General features: G+C 48.6%; 2 protein-coding genes across 3 annotated transcripts in view; one reads left to right on the forward strand and one right to left on the reverse strand.

Annotated features, from left to right (window-relative positions):
* Positions 1 to 1,488, forward strand: part of LOC144696796 (differentially expressed in FDCP 6 homolog) — an 88,434-nt gene extending 86,946 nt beyond the window's left edge. For both annotated transcript variants that reach the window (XM_078568543.1, XM_078568544.1), the window contains one exon: positions 894 to 1,488. In XM_078568543.1, the coding sequence (XP_078424669.1) occupies positions 894 to 1,129 (236 nt within the window). In that variant the 3' untranslated portion in view covers positions 1,130 to 1,488. The remainder of the gene's footprint in view (positions 1 to 893) is intronic.
* Positions 1,489 to 5,256: 3,768 nt separating this feature from the next.
* The window catches only part of nwd1 (NACHT and WD repeat domain containing 1), a 70,356-nt gene continuing 50,450 nt past the window's right edge, over positions 5,257 to 25,162 (reverse strand). Inside the window, exons 14-18 of the mRNA XM_078567550.1 lie at positions 23,969 to 24,123; positions 20,679 to 20,955; positions 14,111 to 14,661; positions 10,060 to 10,165; positions 5,257 to 5,570 (exon numbers count right to left, since the gene is read on the reverse strand). Coding sequence (XP_078423676.1) covers positions 5,257 to 5,570; positions 10,060 to 10,165; positions 14,111 to 14,661; positions 20,679 to 20,955; positions 23,969 to 24,123 — 1,403 coding nt within the window. The remainder of the gene's footprint in view (positions 5,571 to 10,059; positions 10,166 to 14,110; positions 14,662 to 20,678; positions 20,956 to 23,968; positions 24,124 to 25,162) is intronic.

Raw genomic sequence — 25,162 nt, forward strand, 5'->3', positions numbered from 1 at the left:
GTACAGTTTATTGACATGACCTAATCCCAAGGGTGGCATCTTCGGGTACAAACGTGGTTAAGTGCGGTGGGATACATCTGTTGGGCAGTTCTTCGTTACTTTCCCTTCAAACCACTGAAGATTCGCTTCCTTTTCTCACTTTCCTTTGTTCCCTCATTCTTCACATTTTTATCTTACGTTTTCCTTTCCTTCACTTCCCCTCTCAAACATTTTGCTTTGATAGTGAGATGGAGCAGTTTTTTCTGGCTGGATAGTGAGTGGAATCTATGGAGACGAGCCATCCTAGTATCCATAGGGATGACCTTTGACCCACTGTGATAAGGGAAGAGGTTGCCTGGGATCCTTTCGTGGTGGAAATGGCAGTCCCGAGAGGCTGTCAGAGCTCCATCTGTGACTGGATATGATGATTTCTGGTGGCTTAGCACATAACAGTGGTAAGAGCATCGAGCTGGCTGTAACATACCCCATATATCGCGCCTGCGCTCACAGACTTACATTGGTTCCTGCTCTGCCAACACCTTAATTTTAAAATTCTCATCCTTGTTTTCAATTCCCTCCATGGCCTCATCCGTCCCTATCTCCCCCAGCCCTATAAGCCTCGAAGATTTCAGTGCTTCTCCAATTCTGATCTCTAGTGCATCCAGATTTCCATCACTCCAGGCCGGCTGGGCTCTAAGCTCTGGAATTGCTTCCCTAAACCTCACTGCCTCTCTACCTTGCACTCTTTCCTCCTTTAAACTGCTCTTTAAAACCTACCTGATATTTCCTTATGTGGCTCAGTGTTAAATTGTGTCTGATAACACTCCGGTGAAGAATCTTAGGATTTTTTACTATGTTAAAGATGCTATGTAAATATGAATTGCTGTTGTAAAGTGTGTGACCTCACATTACAGCTGCCCAGAATCAGCCAAGCAGTGACATCCTGAGCCACAGAGGATGTGGAGCCTTCACCCCCGAAGAATTCAGCTTCAAGAAAACCTATCCGAAAACAAGGCCACTCGCCAGGAATAATGATCCCAAGACCTCAATGCAGGTCTCTAAGGAGACATTAGAGTCCGACTCTGATGATTACGAGAACATAGAAGAATACATGAAGAATGTGTCGTTAACTGGAGCAACGCCCCTCTAGGTGAAATGGCTATGATGGCGGCGTGGACTGGCGAGTGGGAGGAAGAGGTGAAGAATGCCACAACCCCTTGCAACCCCACAAAGGGAACCACAATCGAATCGCTGTGTACTTCCACTTTCAGCTCCCTGTCCTTCATTGTGTCAGACAGCTTGTAACGTCTAGCGTCTGCACATCTGGGAATTCTACTGTATTCATTGACACTGGAGCCTCGGACACAGTGAGCCCAGTGGGGACAGCCTAAGGTAGTCAATAGCAGAAGGGACAGGCACATCAATAGAAACTGACTCCAAACTGCTTTGTAAAGAAATTGGGCCTTCACTAATATTCAGCTAATGATAAAGAATCGTCACTAACTTCAATCCTCTTTGTTGCCTTGTTTTTTCTACCCGTTTCTGTTATTTTTGTAGTGGTGCGGAGAATTATTCCATAAAAGTTTAGTACAACCAGAAAGCTCTTAATGATGGAGATGTTACTGAGACTGAGGGAGAGGAGTCCACTCAAGGGTTGCCAACTGTGATGAAATGTATTCCTGGAGGTTTCCTCATGACTTGCCCCTCGCACTCCAGCCTTTAGTCGGCCAACACATCCATCCTTGTGACGTATGGAATTCTTACGTCAATTGGAGTGCAAAAAGACTCATTACCCAATTGAATGATGCTTGACCGTCATTTCTTCCTTCTAGGGAAGGGAAATGTTCAAAGCAAATGACAAAAAAACCCTTTTTTTTTTAACGTCCCGATGATTTTTCTCCAGGGTTGCACACAGCAGTGTGCTGGAGATTGATCTTCAATTCCTGGAGACTCCAGGCCAATCCTGGAGGGTTGGTAACCCTGGTCCATGCATGGAGGCGTTACTGAGATTGAGGCCCCTGATAATCTCTGTTATCCCTGTATCCAGCTCCAGTCAGCTAATGATAGCAAAATGTTGGTGTCTTTCGGAGAAGAGAAAAGGCAATGATTCAGAGTATCAAAACATTTGAGTAAAGAGGGAGGAGGGAAGAGGTTGTCTAGTTTTCTTTGATGAAGTGGAGACATTGTGGTGATCCGTTTGAGATTTGAGGGTTATGTCAAGAGTTAGTTACTAGCAGGTGAAAGGTTCAAATGCCAGGGGGCAGGAGATGAACAGCAGAGGTTCAGACAGAATGTGGGGCTGTTCAGAGCTAGTGGATTGGAGAAATGGGGTTAGGAGGAGGGAGGGGAAGTATGAGTGGGTAGGAAAGACACAGCAGTGTATTTCGTTGTGTACCTCAAAGTTAATGATGTAAACTGGGTACATTCGAGTCACACTTGCACTATTTTACTGAAACCAAATTAGAGGAAAATTGGGGATTGGTTTACTGATTTGATGTTGGAGGTGACTGCCTTATGGGAGTGAGATTTTAACTCACTCAAAAGCCATTCACTTACACTGAGTTAAAACTGAGTTCCATGGTCTCCACCAGGGCAGAAGATGGGGCGGGGGGCGGGTTGTGAGGGGCAGGGTGCTGGGGGGGGATGGGTGGGAGGAGGACAATACAATTAACTTGAGTAACCCTGAACAAGCAAGTATCAACTAATGCTGCTGTTACCAGTCACTGTCGCTGTTGGGTGAGGGCATGGATCAGGCTTGACTGTGATGCCCCTTGTTGTTAAATGGCCTGAAGATAGTCACTGCCTGGACTCATATATGCAGAATTGTCAGTTAAGCAAGGTACAAAGGGCTGATGGGACCCGTTGTCATCATCATCGTTGGCTGTCTCTCGATTCGAGGATGGCGTCTACTCAGGGTGGCAAGTCTCTGCTATGGGCCTTCATGTGATTGACCAGGCCGATTCTCGACCCACAGATCATTGGGAACATGGGGCAGGATGACCCATGAGGTAATGGGATCTGGAGTGCAGGATTTGCTTCCTTGTCTTTCCTTCTCTGCCACCGTTCTGCCTCATCATTGAGGCTCTGGGTCTCAAAGCGTGATGCAGCTTGATGGACAAGTTGCCACCATTTTGAAGGCTGGGTAATGAGCTCCTCCCTGTCATTTATGTCAATGCTGCCACACTTCAAGGAGAGCTTCAGGGTGTCTTTGAAGTGTTTTCTTTGTCCACCCCTGGAACGTTGACCATTTGAAAGTTGATGGGTGAGACTGTTTTCAACCATTGAATGGACCCATTGATAGGGTAACTGGCAACAGTCCTCAGGCCATTAACTAGAAACCAACTATTAGGCTGGAGAATGAGTCCGACTGAAGCATCCTGATGGCTCAGTTGGAACTGGTCAGACCTGAGTCTCTGTGTGACCCATTCCTTCATTCCCTACCATGCACCAAGGAGGCACAGCTATCAAAGCTCCTGGCCTAAAATGGGAAATCAGGGTTCAAACCTAATCATGGGCAGGAGAGAAGATGAAGCCAGAGACTTTGTAGTCTAATGAACTAGAATAATCCTGGTCCAAACCAGCCCAGAGAGACAGAGCAGCACACTCGCACCTGAGTCCGAGGTTTCTCAGCTGAAGAGACCTGCACAGATAATCCAAGCTGACAGTCCAGTCCAGTGATGGAGTGCTGCACTGTTAGAAGTACCTTCTTTCAGATCAGTGACTTCAGGGGAGGGAGAGAGTCAGCACCTTCAGGGGAGGGGGAGAGAGAGTCAGCACCTTCAGGGGAGGGGGAGAGAGAGTCAGCACCTTCAGGGGAGGGGGAGAGAGTCAGCACCTTCAGGGGAGGGGGGAGAGAGAGTCAGCACCTTCAGGGGAGGGGGAGAGAGAGTCAGCACCTTCAGGGGAGGGGGAGAGAGTCAGCACCTTCAGGGGAGGGGGAGAGAGAGTCAGCACCTTCAGGGGAGGGAGAGAGAGAGAGTCAGCACCTTCAGGGGAGGGGGAGAGAGAGTCAGCACCTTCAGGGGAGGGGGGAGAGAGTCAGCACCTTCAGGGGAGGGGGGAGGGAGAGTCACCACCTTCAGGGGAGGGGGGAGAGAGTCAGCGCCTTCAGGGGAGGGGGGAGAGAGTCAGCACCTTCAGGGGAGAGAGAGTCAGCACCTTCAGGGGAGGGGGAGAGAGAGTCAGCACCTTCAGGGGAGGGGGAGAGAGAGTCAGCACCTTCAGGGGAGGGGGAGCGAGAGTCAGCACCTTCAGGGGAGGGAGAGAGAGAGTCAGCACCTTCAGGGGAGGGGGAGAGAGAGTCAGCACCTTCAGGGGAGGGGGAGAGAGAGTCAGCACCTTCAGGGGAGGGGGAGAGAGAGTCAGCACCTTCAGGGGAGGGGGAGAGAGAGTCAGCACCTTCAGGGGAGGGGGAGAGAGAGTCAGCACCTTCAGGGGAGGGGGAGAGAGAGTCAGCACCTTCAGGGGAGGGGGAGAGAGAGTCAGCACCTTCAGGGGAGGGGGGAGAGAGAGTCAGCACCTTCAGGGGAGGGGGGAGAGAGAGTCAGCACCTTCAGGGGAGGGGGGAGAGAGAGTCAGCACCTTCAGGGGAGGGAGAGAGAGAGTCAGCACCTTCAGGGGAGGGGGAGAGAGAGTCAGCACCTTCAGGGGAGGGGGAGAGAGAGTCAGCACCTTCAGGGGAGGGGGAGAGAGAGTCAGCACCTTCAGGGGAGGGGGAGAGAGAGTCAGCACCTTCAGGGGAGGGGGAGAGAGAGTCAGCACCTTCAGGGGAGGGGGAGAGAGAGTCAGCACCTTCAGGGGAGGGGGAGAGAGAGTCAGCACCTTCAGGGGAGGGGGAGAGAGAGTCAGCACCTTCAGGGGAGGGGGAGAGAGAGTCAGCACCTTCAGGGGAGGGGGAGGGAGAGTCAGCACCTTCAGGGGAGGGGGAGAGAGAGTCAGCACCTTCAGGGGAGGGGGGAGAGAGAGTCAGCACCTTCAGGGGAGGGGGGAGAGAGCACCTTCAGGGGAGGGGGAGGGAGAGTCAGCACCTTTAGTAGAAGCAGCAAGCCAAATAATTTCACCTGTTTTTTGTTACCTATTTCATATTTATTAATTATTAATATTTATTAATACAATTGAGATGTATAGATGATTGGCACAATTGAGATCTAATAGCCTGGGGGTGGGGGTAGGGGGTTAGATTGAATGTTTTGCCTTATGTTTTGATGATGAGGTGTTGATATCTGGTATGTTAAAAAGAATGAGTCACTCTGGGCTGCAAGATTTGTTGCTTTGTGTTCAGAGCAGGGAGCAGGCCTGGGATTGCATTGTGTTCTGAAAGAGGGCTCTGGTTTGTGGTCTTTTTGGCGTCTCTCTGCTGATGTTGCTGGGGCCAGTGGCATAGACTCTCCTCGTGCCTTTCCCCTGCCTGGCTCGCACACAGCAGCTGGCCCTGATGTTTCTGAGTGGGTTGTAACTGGGATCAACAGCTGCAGGGCTTGTGAATCTCTCCTTGATGAGGTAGCCCAGCCTTGTGCTGGCCACCATCCCATCTGAGGTTGGCACAATCCTGGTTACCTCCGCGTACACGTACTGCACTGTCAAGAGTGAACCTGCAGAAAGCAAAGGAATCTTAGTGAACCTCTCCAGAACTAATCCACTGGGGTTTTAACTTCCAGACTTCAGGCTAAGGTCTTAATTTAACTTGTGAGAGATTTCTACTGCTTAAAGTGTTTGTCGCTACATTCTCGATCATCAATGATGACACTGATAACAGCCGCGTTCAAAGTAACTGAGTTAATGAGACAGGAACTGAATGTGGAAACCTAAACCCATCTGCTACAGGCTCAGTGGAAATGAGTTCCTCACATACAGGTAGCTCATGGGTAGCATTCTCATCTCACCTCACCACCAGCTCTCTCTACCCCACCACCCTCCCTCTAAACTTGCTGGACTGCTAGACCGATATCCAGTTCTACACGAGCAGAAATTTGCCCCAGTTAAATATTTGAAAGACTGAGCCAGTGGCTGGAGTTTTCCCAGCCCCTTGGAGTTGGATTTTGTCGGGGGAGGGGGTGTCGGTCTGGTTCCCTGGCTTTTTCCCACCCCTGTCCGCTTTTCCAAGAAGTGAGTTAATGGCAACTCACCCCCCAATGATAGAAAACCGATGAAGGCAGTTAAAGAGTCATTTAGCTCCTATTTTACCACATCACTGCAATATTCAGCAGGCCCCTCCCCACTGTGTTCACATCCCAGCAAGTGAGAAGAGCTGGCTGACCAGTGGGAGGTGGAGACTATGTTAAGCTGAAAGATATCTAAATAACACCTACAGAAATCAGCAAGGTTACTTTCTTCCCATGTCACAGCCTTATCATTGATTGTGGATCTTTCTGGAGATGGATGTCTCCGATTGTCATTGACCTAATGAGGTCCCAGCCTCTCCCCTCATATTGATAATGACTCCATTTCTTCCTTGTTGCTCCTGTTGCTTGGGCCTGAGCAGCACTCTCACCTCTCACACAGTGAGAGCTGTCAGCCTCCCTCACAGTGAGTCGCACTCTATTCAGCTCCCGCCTCCTGAACCTGCCCCCACCCCCAATCGGATGGTGACAGTGGAGGCAGTCTGCTAATTGGCTGCTTTTATAAAAGTAAATCAGAGGTGGGGATGTGCGGGATCAGGATCCAGAAATGGCCCCCCCTCCAGAATATTATCTATGTTGGTAAAATTCAGGCCCCACTGGTTTCAGTACATGGCAAAAACTCCACTCCTTAGCCACCGACTCCATCCCTCTCCCTGGGAACTGTCTGAGGCTGAACCAGAAGCAGACTGTTCATGACCTCAGTCTCATGCTTGATGCTATGATGAGCTTTTAACCACATATTTGCGCCATCACTAGGACTGCCTATTCCCATTCCTGTAACACTGCCCGACTCTGACCCTGCCACAGCTTCCTACTCCTTAAAATCTCAACCTTGCCTTCGTTAGCTCCAAACTTGACCATTCCTACAGACTCCTGGCCAGCCTCCGACACTCTGCCCTCCGTAAACTCGAGCTCATTAAAAGCTCTGCTGCCCGTGTCCTAAGTTGCTCCAAATCTCATTCCCCCTCCTCCCTCTGCTCCCTGACCTACACTGGCTTCTAGTTAACCAATGGCTCAATTTAATAATTCTCACCCTTATTTCAAATCCCTTCACGGCCCTGCCGCTCCCTATCTCTGTAACCTCCTCCAACCAATAACCCTGGTTCCATCAGGGTCACTCAGGTCCTGACCTCATTTCAGCCTTGGTCCAGAAGTGAACAAAGGAGCTGAACTTCAGAGGTGAAGTGAGAGTGGCTGGCCTTGACATCAAGGAGCCCGAGCAAAACTGGAGTCAATGGGAATCAGGAAAAACTCCCCACTGGTTGGAGTTATATCTAATAAAAAGGAAGGTGGTTGTGGTTGTTGGAGGTCAGTCATCTCCGCTCTAGCACATCACTGCAGGAGTTCCTCAGGGTAGTGTCCTCGGCCCAACCATCTTCAGCTGCTTCATCAATGACCTTCCTTCCATCATAACATCAGAAGTGGGGATGTTCACTGATGTTTGCACAATGTTCAGCACCATTTGCAACTCCTCAGATACTGAAGCAGTCTATGTCCAAATGCAGCAAGACCTGGACAATATTGGGCTGACAAGTGGCAAGTAACGTTCACGCCACACAAGTGCCAGGCAATGACCATCTCCAACAAGAGAGAATCCAACCATTGCCCCCTGATATTCAATGGCATTACTATCACTGAATGCCCCACTATCAACATCCTGGGGGTTACCATTGACCAGAAACTGAACTGGACCGGCCATATAAATACTGTGGCTACAAGAGTAAGTCAGAGGCTGGGGATTCTGAGGCAAGTAATTCACCTCCTGACTCCCCAAAACCTGTCCACCATCTACAAGGTACAAGTCAGGAGTGTGATGGAATACTCTCCTCTTGCTTGGATGAGTGCAGCTCCCACAACACTCAAGAAGCTCGACACCATCCAGGACACAAGCAGCGCACTTGATTGGCACCACATCCACCAACCTAAACATTCACTTCCTCTACCACCGACGCACAGTAGCAGCAGTGTGTACCGTCTACAAGATGCACTGCAGCAATTCACCAAGGCTTCTTCGACAGCACCTTCCAAACATGTGACCTCCACCATCTAGAAGGACAAGGGCAGCATACACATGGGAACACCACCACCTGGAAGTTCCCCTCTAAGCCACTCGCCATCCTGACTTGGAAATATATCACCATTCCTGTTGCTGGGTCAAAATCCTGGAACTCCCTCCCGAACAACACTGTGGGTGTGCCTACACCACATGGACTGCAGCGGCTCAAGAAGGCAGCTCACCACCACCTTCTCAAGGGCAATTAGGGATGGGCAACAACCTTGCCAATGATGCCTACATTCCATTAAAGAATTAAAAAAGCCTCTGAGATATCTGTGCTCCTCTAATTCCAGCCTCTTGAGCATCCCCAATTCCCATCACTCCACCATGGTGACAGTGCCTTCAGCTCCCTGGGGCCTTAACTCTGGAATTTCCTTCCTAAATCCCTCCACCTCGCTACCTCGGTTTCCTCCTTTAAGACACTCTTTGGGATGTTTATGAGGTAAAAAGTGCAATTATTGTATTGTTCAAACCCCACTCCACAGACTTGAGCTGATAATTCAAGTTGACTGCTAGTGCTGAGGGTGTGATATACGAGGAGAGGTGCAGTACTGAAGGAGCGTTGCTCTGTTGGAGGAGCAGTACTGAAGGATCTAATGATTCAATTCACTAGCCCTTCATTAGAACTCAACCCAGTAACTAGTTGGCATGAGCATGCAAAACCCTCATTGGGAAGTACCAACTCAGAGCAGCCACAGGATTGGTAGAGTGGGCAATGATCAGACTGGTGCAGCATGTTATCTGAGATTGGCTTTGGCTGTTGATGTTGGGTGGATCTGGAGGGAGCTTTACTCTGCATCTAATCACTGCTTTGTGGTCTGCAATACTGACACTGTACTTCCAAAATCAAAACCATTCTATCTTCTTGAAAAACGCCAATATTAGCAAGAAAGGTCACTGAGCCAGAGGCTGCTTAGGGCCATTTGTCAGTGAGACATCAAATTGCACTGCAAACAAGCTGAGAGAGGAGAGAAAGAGCCTTTGGTCAGTTCCCTGCCGGTACAGTAATACTCACTGGGTGGGTGCTGCATCTGGGGCCACTGCCTCTAGGTTAGGGGGGTCTGTGATCAGCCAGGTTCCAGTCAGCCTGGAGCTGTTAGGTAAGGATAGGAGGGGGCTTCTTGTGATGCCCTGTACAATTAAATCGTCTACTGGTTCTTACTAGCTGGGGTCACAGGTGACAAGGTACCAAGATGTGGACTTTCCTGCGGGAACGGGTGCCAGCACGGAATCAGTGTTCTCAGGACAGTAGTGTCTGAAAACTGATACAGAAAGGCTAAACCCTTCCAAAACCAAGCAGCACGCCCTTGTGCACATTTGGTAGGAGAGCAGAGCAGCAACACAGGGAGATCTGGGATTAGTAATGTAGTTTAATGCAGAGTTTCAAATGTGCTTTGATTGTGTTTGGGGAGAGGTAAGAGAGAGGGAGACAGTGGGGTAACTATATAGGAGCTTAAGTGGGAAAGTCCATGTCAATGGGTTGGTTGACGTAGGTGACCTGTTCTCTTCACAACCCTCAGCACTATTTCACTGATGTTCAGTTCTTTGCTGTTTTATCCTATTTGAGGAAGGGCAGTTCTCAGCATTGAAACTTCATTGGCGGATAAACCCTCCGAGCACCAGGAGCAGTCAGCAGCAGTAACTTGAGATACTTGGGAATTAGTGGAGCCCGAGAGGCACCCTTTATACCTGGAGCCCTTCCTGAGTCTCTGTTCTACAAATCTATATAAGCCAAGGAAGGAAATGCTTGGGCATTCCTGAGCTGGAGACACCTGTGGGAGGGGGAGTGATTCTAAAATAGCAGTGAGGAGGCCTTTTGGCAATGGTTGCTCAAAACGTTGCTAGGAACTTTTCTGAAATTTGCCAGTCTGACCAGGCCTCGAAACGAGCAACAGAGACACAAACCATCCTGAAGGTCCCACACTTTGATCGTTCGATCCTGCGAGCCAGTGTAGACATGACGATCATCCTGGGAGAACGCAGCACAGACCACACCTTGAAAGAACAGGCCCTGATTGGATGAAAAGAGCAGGCAGTCAGTATTGGCTCTCGAGTGAAATTCCTATCACTTCCTGCAATAAGGATAGCCCACAATTGCTGGGCAGGTCAATGAGGGAAGATCTGACCTGGTCTATGGCTCCCACACCTCTATACTATCTCGCCCTTTCATCCTTTCCTCCCCAATGTGTCACCTGAGCACTGGCTCCTCACTGAGCTACTGTTTCATGGGCTTTCCAGGAAATGTCCCAAGTGAGTGGAGAGGGTTAGGGATTGGAGTGAGCCCAATCTGGACTTCATTCAATACCCACAAACAACATACACACAGCCACACAAGCACGCAATTTCACTTCTCCCATCCACTAAGAATAATTGCAGCTCACCCCCACAAAAGGGCAGCTCTACTGAAATCTTCGCAATGACCAAAGACTGAACCTGGGACCTCCTGATTCCTCCGGCTTTGTAAACAGAACACATCAATGAGCCATTGTAACACCTCAGAGAAGCATTGATCTAACTGGTTCCAATATGAAGCTCATCAGAGTGGATCAACTTGCTTTCAATCTTCAATCACCTTGATCTTAAAGTCTACCTTCCACTAGGAAAGTACTATTACAGTGTCTGCTGTGGCTCAGTGGTAGCATTCTCTCCTCTACGTCAGAAGGTTGGGAGTTCAAGTCTGGACATCTAAGTTCATGACCCAGGCTGACATACACAGTGCTGTTCTGAGGGGGTGCTGTGCTGCCAGACACTAGTAGAGAATCATAGAATAGATCCTGCCCAGAAGGATAATTATCCAGTTTCCATTTTGAAAGCCATGGTTAAATCTGCCTCCAACACATTCTCAGGCAGTGCATTCCAGATCCAAACCGTTCGCTATGTAAAAAAGTTTTTCCTCATGTCACCTTTGGTTCTTTCTCATGCACCTTAAATCTGTGCCCTCTGCTTCTAGATTCTTCTGCTAATAGAAACCATTTCTCTCTATCTACTCTGTCCAGACCCTGCATGATTTTGAATACCTCTATCAAATCTGCTGTCAACCTTCTCTTTAAGGCAAATATACCAAGTTTCTTTGATCTATCCACATAACTCAGTTGAGGCTGATAAAGTATTTTACTATTTACCATAGCCTCTTTGCTTTTGTATTCCGTGCCTCTATCTATAAAGCCCAGGATCCTGTATGCCTTATTAGTCGCTTTCTCAACCTGTCCTGCCACCTTCAATAATTTGTGCCTCTCCTTGTTTTCCCTCCCAAAATATATTACTTCACAATTCTGTGCATTAAATGTCATCTGCCTGTCTCTGTCCTCCTGAATAAAAGAAAAATACTGCAGATGCTGGAAATCTGAAATAAAACCAGAAAGTGCTAGAAAAACTCAGCAGGTCTGGCAGCGTCGGTGGCGAGAGAAACAGAGTTAATGTTTCAAACCCAATATGACTCTTCTCTGGAACTAGAGAGGGGTAGAAATGTAATGGGTTTTATGCTGTTGAAAATGGTTTGGGGTGTTGGGGGCTGGGGACAGGCAGGTAGGGCAGAATAGAAGATCAGGGAAAGGTTGGAGGGCAGGAGAGATTAAATGACACACATGTCATGGAACACAAGACAAAGGGAGTGGTAATGATAGTATTAAAGACTAAAGCTTTGATCCAAAATAGGTGTTAATAGCAGAATAAAGGTCAGCGCCATCTGAAAACAAGACATGAGAACAAGATACAGACTGACACTCAGGAGAAAGCAATCAAAATGGAGGAGAGAGTTCATGGTCTGAAGTTGTTGAACTCAATGTTAATTCAGGAAGGCTGTAAATTGCCTCATCGGAAGATGAGGTGCTGTTCCTCCAGTTTGCGTTGGGCTTCACTGGAACAATGCAGCAGGCCAAGGACAGAAAGGTGAGCATGAGAGCAGGGTGGAGTGTTGAAATGGCAAAACAAGCGGAAGGTCGAGGTCAAACTTGTGGGCTGAGCGAAGCTGTTCTACAAAGTGGTCACCTACTCTGTGTTTAGTCTCCCCAATGTAGGGAAGACCACATTGGGAGCAGCGATTACAGCAGACTAAATAGAAAGAGGTGCAAGTAAATCACTGCTTCACCTGGGGGGAGCATTTGGGGTCTTGGACAGTGAGGATGGAGGAGGTAAAGGGGCAGGTGTTACACTGCCTGTGATTACATGGGAAAGTACCGTGGGAAGGGGATGAGGTGTTGGGGTGAAAGAATGGACCAGGGTATCATAGAGGGAATGGTTCCTTTGGAATGTTGACAGGGGGGTTGAAGGGAAGATGTGTTTGGTGGTGGCATCATGCTGGAATTGGCGGAAATGGCGGAGGATGATCCTTTGAATACAGAGCTGGTGGGGTGAAAAACGAGGACAAGGGGAACCCTACCATGGTTCTGGGAGGGAGGGGAAGGGGTGAGGACAGAAGTCTGGGAAATGGGTCAGACACGGTTGAGGACCCTGCCAACCATGGTGCAGGGGATTCCTCGTGAGGAAAAAGGAAGACATGTCAGAAGCACTGTTGTGGAAGGATGCATCATTGGAACAGATGCCATGGAGACGGAGAAACCAAGAGAATGGAATGGAGCCCTTACAGGAAGCAGGGCGTGAGGAGGTGTCGTCGAGCTAACTGTGGGAGTGGGTGGGACTATACTGAATATTGGTAGTCAGTCTATTCCCAGAAACGGAGACAGAGAAGTCAAAGAAGTGAAGGGAACTGTCAGAGATGGACCATGTCAAGGTGACAGAGGAGTAGAAATTGGAAGCAAAATTGATGCCTCTTGTAGCTCATCTGAAAATTTTGAAATTGTGCCCTGTACACCCAAGTCTAGGTCATTAACATAAATCAAGAAAAGCAGTGGTCCTAATACTGACCCCTGAAGGACCACACAATACCTTCCTCCAGTCCAATAAACAACCTTTCACTATGACTTTCTGTTTCCTGTCACTCAGCCAGCTTCCTATCCATGCTGCCATTGCACTTTCCAGTCTATGGACTTCACCTTTGCTGACAAGTCTATAATGTGGCACTTTATCAAACCTCTTTTGGAAGTCCATGTACACCACATAAATGGCATTACCCTCATCAACCATCTCTGTTACCTCATCAAAACTCAGTCAAGTTAGTTAATCATGATTTGTCTTTAACAATCCATCCTGGGCCTCCTTTAACTGGAATTATCCAAGTGGGTTAATTTTTTTCGCAGATTATTGGCTGGGATTTTCCAGCCACGACACTGGTGGACATCATCGTGGATGGGATGGGAAAATTTGGAGAGAATCCCACCCATTATTTCTCTAGGCTTTCCCAAACTGACTGGCCTGTAGTTGCTGGGTTTATTCTTACAGCCTTTTTGAACAAGGGTGTAATATTTGCAATTCTCCCATGGCATCACCCCTGTGTCTAAGGAGGATTGGAAGATTATGGACGAGATGTTGAACTGAGGTCCGATCTTCTCTGCCGGGTGGATGTAAAAAAATCTCAAAGCACTGATCAAAGAAGAGCAAGGGAGTTCTCTTCAGTATCCTTCAACCAACATCACCAAGACAGATGATCTGGTATTCTTAACATTGCTGGGATCTTGCTGTGTGCAAATGGGCTGTTGCGTCACAACACTGACTATGCTTCAAAAAGTACTTCAGTGGCTGTACGGTGTTTTGAGATGTCCTTTGGAAAGACGCTATATAAATGCAAGGTGTTTCATTTTTCTTTCTATAGAGATGTTATGATCTAGAATGCATTCCCTTATAGGGTGGTGGAAGCAGATTCAATGGTAACTTTCAAAATTGAATTGGATAAATACTTGAGAAGAAAAGATTTGCTGGCTGATGGGGAAAGAGGTGAGGATTCAGGATAATTGGATAACTTTCCCAAAGAGTCAGCACAGGCAAAAGGGGTCAAATGGCCTCCTTCTACACTGTGCGTTTCTGTAACTATATAGTTGGCCATGAGCCAGTTGACTCTTACCTTGTAGGACATCTCATGGTCCCATCTCCGCACAGAGAGATTCCATATTCTCTGGATTGGTCCCTGGCATCCACTTAAGGCGTACAGTTCATTGTGACTGGTTTCCAGGCAGGTTACTGTGCTGTCATGAGGCTCCAGGACAGCTGGTGGTGAGCTACCAGCAGTGTAGAGGTGCAGCTCCCCAGTGACCATGCCCAGAAGCACACTGCAGTCTGAAAGGACGGTGATACTGGACAATGTAAACTGAGGCAGCATGTGAAATGTGACCAGGACCTCGCCCAGCACCAGGTCGGACTCTGCACTATGCAGCTCGTACACAATGATGGAGCTGCTGTAGGCCACAGCCAGTTTCTCCTCATTCCTGCTAACAGCGACGCATTGCACGGCTTCCCACTGCCTGGGCAGGAGGTGGCACACCAGCTTCTGCCACGTTGCCATGCAGAAGACCAGCAATGAGCCGGACCTCAGGCCACAAATGAGTAACTTCTTCAGCTGAACGACGGCCAGGCACAGAATCTGAGAGCCAACATCGAGCGTATGAAGCATCACACCTGCAGGGAGACAGCTCGGAATGAATCCACTTGCTTTCACTCAGGTTATCTTCACCCCTCCACAGACATTAAGTGATTCTTTTGGTGTTCCTGCCTGAGGGTATTAATTGGATTTTAACTCTCCAGCCTATCTGAATGTCGCTGATTGCCCAGCTCGGGCACTGAGCCTCAGCTGGGCAGGGCCGTGGATGGAATGAGAAGCGGCTCACCCCTACAATCTGGTGAATGGCAGCACAAGGTAAGTTCGGGAGGGGGGAGGGCTGTTACAAGGGTTTCCTGGCTGGTGGGGGAATGGGGGCAGCAGAGGCCATAACTTTCCTTGTGGCACCCGCACTCCTCTCTAACTAGAGAGAAACAGGGCCACTCTCATCACTGTCCACAAACAGCCTGATCACTGTGTATAACCACTCCAACCCCATCACTGGCTACAATTTACCCCACTCAAAGGGCTGCATTTTAGAGGGGGGGTGGGGGTGAAGGCTAATTCCATGTCAGCCTGTCCTGCATCCATAATGCACGGCCGGCAGCCTAACTTGGCTCACAATGGGGCCTCTGCCCCTCGCTGGGGAGGAACTCCAGCTCTGTGGGGCTGCCAGTCAATCCAGTTTGCAAGTAGCTCCAGCAGTCCAGGCAGCGCCAAGAGCGCTGTAGTGGATGCTGCCAGAAGAAGGCCCAATGGACCCCAGAGCAAATTAGGTCCAGGGTATTGGACAGGGAGGGTTTGGCCAGCTTTGGAGGGCTGGGGAGATGGAGGTGATGGGCTTTGGAGAGCAGGCGGGTAGAAAGAAAGGGGGTTCTATCTTAGGGGGGCTGCCCCTTCATGTGCACAGGGCATCCCTGAAGATGGTAGCCCCTTTCCTTATAAAAATGAACAGAAGAGCAGCCTGCCACTCCCAGCAGACAAGCTCGATTGACCCTTAATTATTTATTTCAATATGTTGGGCAGGCTTCTGATTTCAGCGTCCACCCACCTACTGTGTTAGAAACATAGAAACATAGAAACTAGGAGCAGGAGTAGGCCATTCGGCCCTTCGAGCCTGCTCCGCCATTCATCATGATCATGGCTGATCATCCAACTCAATAGCCTGCTCCCTCTTTCTCCCCATACCCTTTGATCCCTTTCACCCCAAGAGCTATATCTAACTCCTTCTTGAAAACATACAATGTTTTGGTCTCAACTACTTTCTGTGGTAACGAATTCCACAGGCTCACCAATCTCTGGGTGAAGAAATTTCTCCTCATCTCAGTCCTAAATGGTCTACCCCGTATCCTCAGACTGTTAACCCTGGTTCTGGACTCCCCCACCATCGGGAACATTCTTCCTGCATCTACCCTGTCTAGTCCTGTTAGAATTTTATAGGTTTCTATGAGATCCCCCCCTCATTCTTCTGAACTCCAACGAATATAATCCTAACCGACTCAATCTCTCCTCATATGTCAGTCCAGTCATCCCAGGAATCAGTCTGGTAAACCTTCGCTGCGCTCCCTCTATAGCAAGTACATCCTTCCTCAGATAAGGAGACCAAAACTGCACACAATATTCCAGGTGTGGTCTCACCAAAGCCCTGTATAATTGCACTCTCTCCTCCATTGAGGGGGTGGTGACTCTCATGGAGAGTCCAGGGGTTCCTGAGGTTGCACTCGGACCTGAAAACTCTCACACAGGCAATGACCTCAGCTGGTCAGTGTCAGTGTGGGAGATGGATGAGGCACCCAGTATCCCAGCTAGGTGCCCGTCCATCAGTGGTGAGCAGGGAGGTCCAGAGCGACCTCACATTGGCACATGAGCTGTCTGTCATCTCTGTGGGCTCCTCTCAGGGCACTCTGGATAATGGCAGCAGCTCCTCTGCCCCTCTGCCAGTGACCATGGAATCTGATGGGGTTGCGGCAACTGGGGAGATGCCAGCTGTGGCCCTGGTCACTCCCTCCCAGGCGGGGCCAGCACAGGCTCCACCGGCCAGAGGACGAGCGCCAAAGTCATCGAGGCCAACAGGACAGCAGAGTCAGCTGCTGTCTGCAATGCTGCTGTCAGTGAGGGGGGAGCACCTAGACGAAGCACTCACTAATGTAAGTTAAAGGCACCATGAGCACAAGAGGGACAGGTCACAGGTGATTTTATGATCATTTTTGTTTACTTTATGTATACTGGTCTGATGTTGAATAACAGAAACGTTTCTGTTAAGATTATTGAGCTATCAGAATGATATAAATTGTGTTTTTGTCATCATTGCCTGAGTATGCTTCACTTTTTTATTTCATTGGTGCGGGGAACGCCAGTCTGTAATGCTGGACATAGGTGGCTCTGAACTTTATTGTACAGGCACTGAGTGTTCTTTGGGTTCAAATGAAAGTGTCCTTTCAGACATCTGGGATCGAGGAGGCAGCCCTGGCGTGCAGTTGAAGCTGATCTTTGGTAGCCTAGCTGAAGGAGCATTGGGTCAAGGAGTCCCTGGAGGGTACTGAGGTCTGGTTCCTCACCCTCAGCGTTCTCCTCACCATGCTCCTCTTCTGACTCACTACTGGACTCAACATCTGTGGCCTGTGCAGCTGTGTCAACATCCTCTTCCTCCAGTGGGTGCCCCCTTGCCAGTGCCAGATTGTGGAGAGTGCAGCATGCAACCACTATCAGTGACACACGATCTGGGGGGTATTAGAGTGCACCCCCTGGACGGTCCAGGCACCGGAAGCGCATCTTGAGAAGACCGATGGTTCTCTCCACCACAGCCCTTGTGGTGCCGTGGCTCCTATTGTACCGCTGCTCAGCTTCTGTTCTTGGATGGTGGAGAGGCGTCATGAGCCACCTTCTGAGGGGATAGCCCTTGTCACCCAGCAGCCATCCATCCAGCTGAGCTGGAGCACTGAAGAGCCCCGGCACCTGGGAGTGTCTGAGGATGTAGGCGTTGTGGGAGCTGCCTGGGTACCTTGCACAGACTTGTAGAATCAGCATCGTGTGATCACACACTATCTGCACGTTCATGGAGTGGAAGCCCTTCCTGTTGACGAAGGCACCGGGCTCACCCACTGGCGCCTTAATGGCCACATGTGTACAGTCTATAGCACCCTGGACACGGGGGAACCCAGCAATGGCCGCAAAGCCTCTGGTTCACTGTGTCTGGCTGGCCTCGTCCATACAGTAAAGAATAAAGGTCAGGACCCGCCTGAACAGAGCCTCTGTCACCAGCTTGATGCAACTGTGGACAGCTGATTGGGAGATTCCACACAGACCCCCCACCGACCCCTGGAAAGAGCTGGATAGGTAGAAGTTGAGGGCCACTGTGACCTTCAGAGCCACTGGCATGGGGTGTCCACCCACACAGTCGGAGCTGATCTCAGGCCCAATCATCTGGGAAATGGAGGTCACGGTCTCCCTGGAGAGGCAGAGCCTCCTTCGGCATTGCACTCGGACATATTGAGGTAGCTGCATCGCTGCCTGTAAACCCTGGCAGCAGGATAGTGGCATCTTCTGCGGCCCCTTCTGCCTTGCACTCCCTCTTGGCCCTGCGCCCCTTGTGCCTGCGTCTCTCCTCCCACAGGTTCCCCCCTGGAGGCTGCATTGGGACACGTAGCCCTCCTCTCCCGTCTGCCCCTCTCTTCCCCCTCAGAGGAGGTGCCTCCAGTGGAGGTCACACTCCCCATTCCCAGGGTAAGGGGAGGCTGTCTGATACCTGGAAGAGTCCATACGGTCTGAATCCTCTGAGGGCCTTGCAGGCAGCAATGAGTCCTGAAATGAAGCCTGGAAATTCTAAGAATGAAGCGCTGAACAGAGATGAAGTACCAATAATCAACCAGCAGCAAACTATCTCCAAAACTCCTCACTGCTCACACTGGCAATGCTGCTGGCCCTTTTTATCCTGCCCTTGGATGAGGTTTGTGAAAATGTCAGCCGGCCGCCTGCCCCGACTGGAAATGACACGGGCAACGTAAAATCACAGTCAATTGGACTCTTAAGGGCCTTGAGTGGCTGTTTCATTAATGGCGGGCACCACTCTGGTCCTGCATGTGCCCGCCAAGTGAAATATCGCTCGCCTGACATCATTGTGCCCTATTTTACTCCCAGTCGGGTCGGGCACACGCCCGCCCTCTGCGGGATGTAAAATTCTGTCCCATGTGGGTCAGGCACACCCCTCAGTGGATGAAAAGACATTGTTGCATTTCCAGTCATCCTAGCTTGTTAATTGAGCACTTCAGTGAATTTCTGGTTGATACCCAAGTGCAAATTGAGGACATCTGCCCTATTGCTGACAGCAGGACCTTCTCGGAAGCTAAAACACAGCATTTAATCACTGATTGAAATGTATGTTGGATAGCTTGTCTACAACAACAACTTGTATTTATATAGCACCTTTAGCATAGTAAAACATCCCAGGGCACTTTGCAGAAACCTTGTTAAATAAAATTTGACACTGAGCCTCATAAGATGAGCTAAGAGCTGATGACCAATAGCTTGGTCAAGGAGGTAAATTTTAGGGAGTGTCTTAAAGGAGGAAGGAGAGGTTTAATGAGGGAATTCCAGAGCATAGGGTCTGGGCAGCTAAAGGTACAACGATGGAGTAACTCAAATCAAGATTGAACAAGACACCAGAATTGGAGGAGTGTAGTTATCTTGGTAGGTTGTAGAGCTGAGGAGGTTACAGAGATAGGGAGGGACGGGGATAGGGATTTGGAAACAAGGGTGAGAATTGGTGTTGCTTAACCGGCAGCCAGTGTAAGTCAGTGAGGCAGGGGTGATGAATGAACAGAAGTTGGTGCCAGTTAGGACATAGGCAGCAAAGTTTTGGAGACCTCAAGTTTACAGAGGGTGTAAGATGGGAGGCTGGTCAGGAGTGTATTGGTATAGTCAAGTCTAGGGGTAAGGAGGCATAGATGAGGGTTTCAGCAGCAGGTGAAGCTGAGGTAGGGCAGAGTCGGGTGATGCTTTGTAAGTGGAAATACTGATGGGACAGATGCATAGTTAGAAGCTCATCTTGGAGTCAAATATGATACCAAGGTTGCAAAATGTCTTGTGCAAGTTGCGAGGGAGAGGGAAAGAGTGGGTGTCTAGGGCACAGAGTTTGTGACAGTGATCGAAGACAACTCAGTCATCTCAATATTTAAGTGAAGGTGTTTTCTGCTCATTCAGTACTGTATGATGTACAAGCAATTAGAAAATTTAGAGATGGTGGAAGATTCAAGAGAGGTGCTGGTGACGTAGACAGCATCCATGTGAAAACTGACCCGATGCTTTCAGTGATGTTGCCAAGGGACAACATGCAGATGAGAAATAGGGGAGAGGTCAAGGCTAAGGAGGGGAAACACCAGATGTAACTGAACATGAGTCAGAACAGGAGTCAGAGCAAGTGATTCTCTGGCTATGACTACGCTGATAAGGCTAGAACCAGACAAAGTTCAGACCCACACAACTTTTTAAAAAATTCATTCATGGGATGTGGGCATCACTGGCTTGGCCAGTATTTATTGCCCATTGGCATTTAAGAGTTAACCACATTGCTGTGGGTTTGGAGTCACATGTAGGCCAGAGTAAGGGACAGCAGATTTCCTTCCCTAAAGGGCATTAGTGAAACAGATGGGTTTTTATGACAATCAACAATGGTTTTGTTCATTGTAGTCATTGTTAGACTTTTAAGTCCAGGTTGTTATTGAATTCAAATTTCACCATCTGCCATGGTGGGATTCAAACCCAGGTCCTCAGACCATTACCCTGGGTCTCTGGAATTCTAGTCCAGTGACAATACCACTATGATACCTTCTCCCCTCAACTGGACAATGGAGAAGCATTGGAGAAAGATTGTGTGGTCAACTGTGTCAAAGGCTGCAGACAGGTTGCAAAGGGCCAGGAGGATGAGTTTACCACTGCCCGAGTCACATAGGATGTCATTCTACTTTAATACTTCATCCATGCACACGTACTCTCGGGTGGAGAGGGGTCAGTGTAGGGGGTGTCTTCTTTAGCTCTTACCTTTTTACCAGGCAAATTATGTTCAATAATATCTAGTGTCCTGAGTAATCTCAGCCCTCACCTTCTTCAGGATTCCAGATGACCATTTTGTCCCAGTCCCCAGTTTTGGGGAAGCACACTAACTTCCCATCTTGTGACAAGCCGGTGATTGCAGTTCGGTTATGGAAAGGTGTGATGGTTTTGTGCTGGCGATTGTAGGCTAGGCTCCAGATCTTAAGGTAGTAGGCACTGCGTGATGCGGATATCAAGGTGTTTCCAGATACCAAGAGTAAGGTGGTGGGAGCTCCCATACCTTCCACTGAGTCCATCAGCTTTACATCGTCTAATAAGCTCCACACCTAGAACGAGGTATTAAATAGGGGTTAGCTGCACAGCTTACAAGTCCTTTCCTCCCAGCCAGAGTTCCAGACAACCTCCTGATCACATTGTTCAACACATGGCAATAATCTGCAAAGATTCTAATTCTAATTCTAATTCTAATGCCTCATTTCTCTAGCTTTTCTACACCACTCATCAAGCTAAAGATATCAGGACTGGGAGTGGCACTCTGGAGCTGGGAGTTAGTTGTGTGACCCGGGCTAATTCACTAGTTGACTGTGTGTCTGGTGGACCATACTAACAGGTAGATCTTGACTTTGTGCGATCTTGTAAACCAGGTGATAGAGAGTCGGCAGAATCCAATTGCAGCCTAATCCGCTGGCTGGGAGTTGGCCAGGTTTGGGTCTGATGTCCATATTACACCCTGTCCAGTGTTACACTCCAAATGGGGTAGGCACCATCAAGATTCTTTTTTAAAAAGGGAGTTCAGCATCAGGGCCCACTTTAGAAAGGGAGACTCACTGTCAGGAAACATAGAAACATAGAAACTAGGAGCAGGAGTAGGCCATTCGGCCCTTCGAGCCTACTCTGCCATTCATCATGATCATGGCTGATCATCCAACTCAATAGCCTCCCCCCGCTTTCTCCCCATATCCTTTGATCCCTTTTGCCCCAAGAGCTATATCTAACTCCTTCTTGAAAACATACAATGTTTTGGCCTCAACTACTTTCTGTGGTAACGAATTCCACAGGCTCACCACTCTCTGGGTGAAGAAATTTCTCCTCATCTCAGTCCTAAATGGTCTACCCCATATCCTCAGACTGTGACCCCTGGTTCTGGACTCCCCTACCATCGGGAACATCCTTCCTGCATCCACCCTGCCTAGCCCTGTTAGAATTTTATAGGTTTCTATGAGATTCCCCCCTCATTCTTCTGAACTCCAGCAAAAATAATCTTAACCGTCTCAATCTCTGCTCACATGTCAGTCCCACCATCCCAGGAATCAGTCGGGTAAACCTTTGCTGCGCTCCCTCTATAGCAAGAACATCCTTCCTCAGATAAGGGGACCAAAACTGCACACAATATTCCAGGTGTGGTCTCACCAAGGCCCTGTATAATTACAGCAAGACATCCCTGCTCCTGTACTCGAATCCTCTCGCTATGAAGGCCAACATACCATTTGCCTTCTTTACCGCCTGCTGCACCTGCATGCTTACCTTCAGCGATTGGTGTACGAGGACACCCAGGTCTCGTTGCACATTCCCCTCTCTCAATTTATAGCCATTCAGACAATAATCTGCCTTCCTATTTTTGCTACCAAAATAGATAACCTCACATTTATCCACATTATACTGCATCTGCCATGCATTTGCCCACTCACTCAGCTTGTCCAAATCACACTGAAGCATCTCTGCATCCTCCTCACAGCTCACCCTCCCACCCAGCTTTGTGTCATATGCAAATTTGGAGATATTACATTTAGTTCCCTCATCTAAACCATTAATATATATTGTGAATAGTGGGGTCCCAGCACCAATCCCTGCGGTACCCCACTAGTCACTGCCTGCCATTCAGAAAAAGACCCGTTTATTCCTACTCTTTGCTTCCTGTCTGCCAACCAGTTTTCTATCCATCTCAAAATACTACCCCAATCCCATGCTTTAATTTTACACACCAATCTCTTATGTGGGACTTTGTCGAAAGCCTTCTGAAAGTCCAAATAAACCACATCCACTGGCTCTCCCTCATCAACTCTACTAGTTACATCCTCGAAAAATTCCAGTAGATTTGTCAAGCATGATTTCCCTTTCATAAATCCATGCTGACTCTGTCAGATTCTGCCACTGTTTTCCAAGTGCTCAGCTATTAAATCTTTTATAATGGACTCCAGAATTTTCCCCACTACCGACGTCAGGCTGACTGGTCTATAATTCCCTGTTTTCTCTCTTCCTCCCTTTTTAAATAGTGGGGTTACAAAGCAGCGAGGTACATCAAACTCAGTGTCCATTCCACCATGGTTGTGAGACTTGGTGCAGAATTTAATGGCCTCTCACTGGCAGGTTTGCAGGCAGAAGGGGGCTAGAACCTGTTAAATTACCCACGTGGCCTTCCCGAAACCCTTCTGCCCATCTGACCTGTCATCAAATTTATGGGGAGGAAGGATGGTGAGCGAGGCCTAGGGTGGTCTGCCTGTCCTTGAGGCTCTTAAGTGGCCAATAATTGTCCACTTAAGGGCCACTTCTCACCTGGCCTCAATTTCGAGGCAGGAGAGAGGAGATCAGGGCGGGGGTTGGTAGATCACCCTGCTCAGGCCTCAGATGGGAAAGGGGTGACACCTCCCTCAAGGGGCCTCTTTCTATATCGGGCACACCCCCAAGGTCTGCTCCTCTCCCCCACCAGGTGCTCCCTCCTTCCCCCCCCCGCCCAGCTTCTCCATCAAGACCCCCAGCCCCCTCTCCACAGTCCCTCCCCTACAGACCTCACCTCCCCTCCCTGCCATGAGCCCCCACCACCCCTACACTTATGTGGTCCTGGACTCTGGGACTTAGAATCTGGGGGCTGCTGTAGTCCCAGTTCTGGCCACTGCTCCTGGTGAGAAGCAATCAGATTGGTTGGCAGCTCTGTGAAGTGGAGGTCTCACACCCAGCCGATTATGGAGCGTTAAATAGCTGAGAGGCAGCCAGCATCGGTGGGAATGTGTTCGCTGCTAGGTCTCCATGTGGCAGGGCAGGAAACCTCTCCACCAGTTAAATTCTGCCCTTGCTGTTTGAATAAACGCTCTGAGGGCCAAAAAGACTCCACCATTTTTTAAAGATGTGTTTTCGGGATTTGGGCAAGGCCAGCATCTATCCCCAGTTGTCCTTGAAGAGGAGGTTTTTATTTTCAGGAGATACTTGAAAGCAGACAAGGTTTTGAGGTAAAATGGTTTTGGGTCAAGGAAGCTAGAATGCAGAACGAATGAAGTAGATTTATAGAATGTAGGATTATAAAGCTGAGGCTCTATGATGACAATTCCAACATTCCCACCTTACCCGAATGGTCTCATCGTTGGACCCTGTGATCAGTAATCGCCCATCCTGACTGATCACTGCAGTCTGAACTCTGCCGCCATGTTCTAAGTCTGTCTTCAGGACTTTCAGAATTGAGCTGCAATCCAATTTGAAAATTCGGACATACTTTCCAAAGCCTGTAATTAAAAAAATACCCAATCCGAATACTAAAGTTGTGATTTTAATGTCCTAAAAAGAACACTTCTGCTCTTTGAGACTTAGAATCAGCTGCTGCCTATGTTAATCAAACTCTAATATCCTTTTGTGTGTAAAAGTGATTTCCTAATTTCAGATTCTTAGTCCTAGGCTCCCCAACTAGTGGAAACAGTTTCTCTCTATCTACCCTATCAGTTCCCCTTAGCAACCTGAAAACCTCCATGGTGCAGAAGACAAGAACAAGGGGGCATAAACAAAATGAGAGCTAGTCTATTCAGGACCAAAATCAGAAAGCACTTCATCACACAAAGGACAGTAGAAGTCTGGAATCTCTTCCCCAGAAGGCTGTAAACGCTGGGTTTAGATTGGTATATTTTGTTTCTCTTATCAAGGGGTAAGGAATAAAATTTGAGTAAATAAAGTTGAAGTACAGATTAGCCATGGCCTGAGAGAATGGCAGGACAGGCTTGAGTGGCTGAACCACTGACTGCTGTTCCAATGAGAGTTACAGAGCACCCAGCATCGAGCAGGGCCTAGGTGTGAGGCTGTTAGTCACATGACTGAGGTGATGTCCAGTCTCAAGAGCCTATTGGCTGCATCTGTCACATGATACTCAGGCCATTGTCAAGTGATGTTGCTGTGTAATTTTCTCCAATATTACTCACAATCCTATTTATTTGCCCCTTGTTTCTCCAACTGGGTCTCATTGTATTGATGAGTCTATCAGAACAAGCCTTCCAAGGGTACCCCCTCTTAGTTTCTGAACAATCATCCACTTTTCTTATTATTTAGCTTACTCGTACATCTAAGATCCATACTGTGATCATTCGAAGTGACTGGGGCTCTAAGACAGCCAATGAGTAGTCAGCGAATGCAATGACATTAATATGTTTTCCAAATTATCCAGATTTCCAAATTATCAGTCGCTTCCAATAAACCCTAGCAAATGTCCATTCTATTTTAGGCTTAAAAATACAATGGCTATATTCAGTGTCCGTTCAAATACTGGAAAATAAAGCA

The sequence above is a fragment of the Cetorhinus maximus genome, chromosome 22 (genome assembly GCF_964194155.1).
Source record: "Cetorhinus maximus chromosome 22, sCetMax3.hap1.1, whole genome shotgun sequence".
NCBI lineage: Eukaryota > Metazoa > Chordata > Chondrichthyes > Lamniformes > Cetorhinidae > Cetorhinus > Cetorhinus maximus.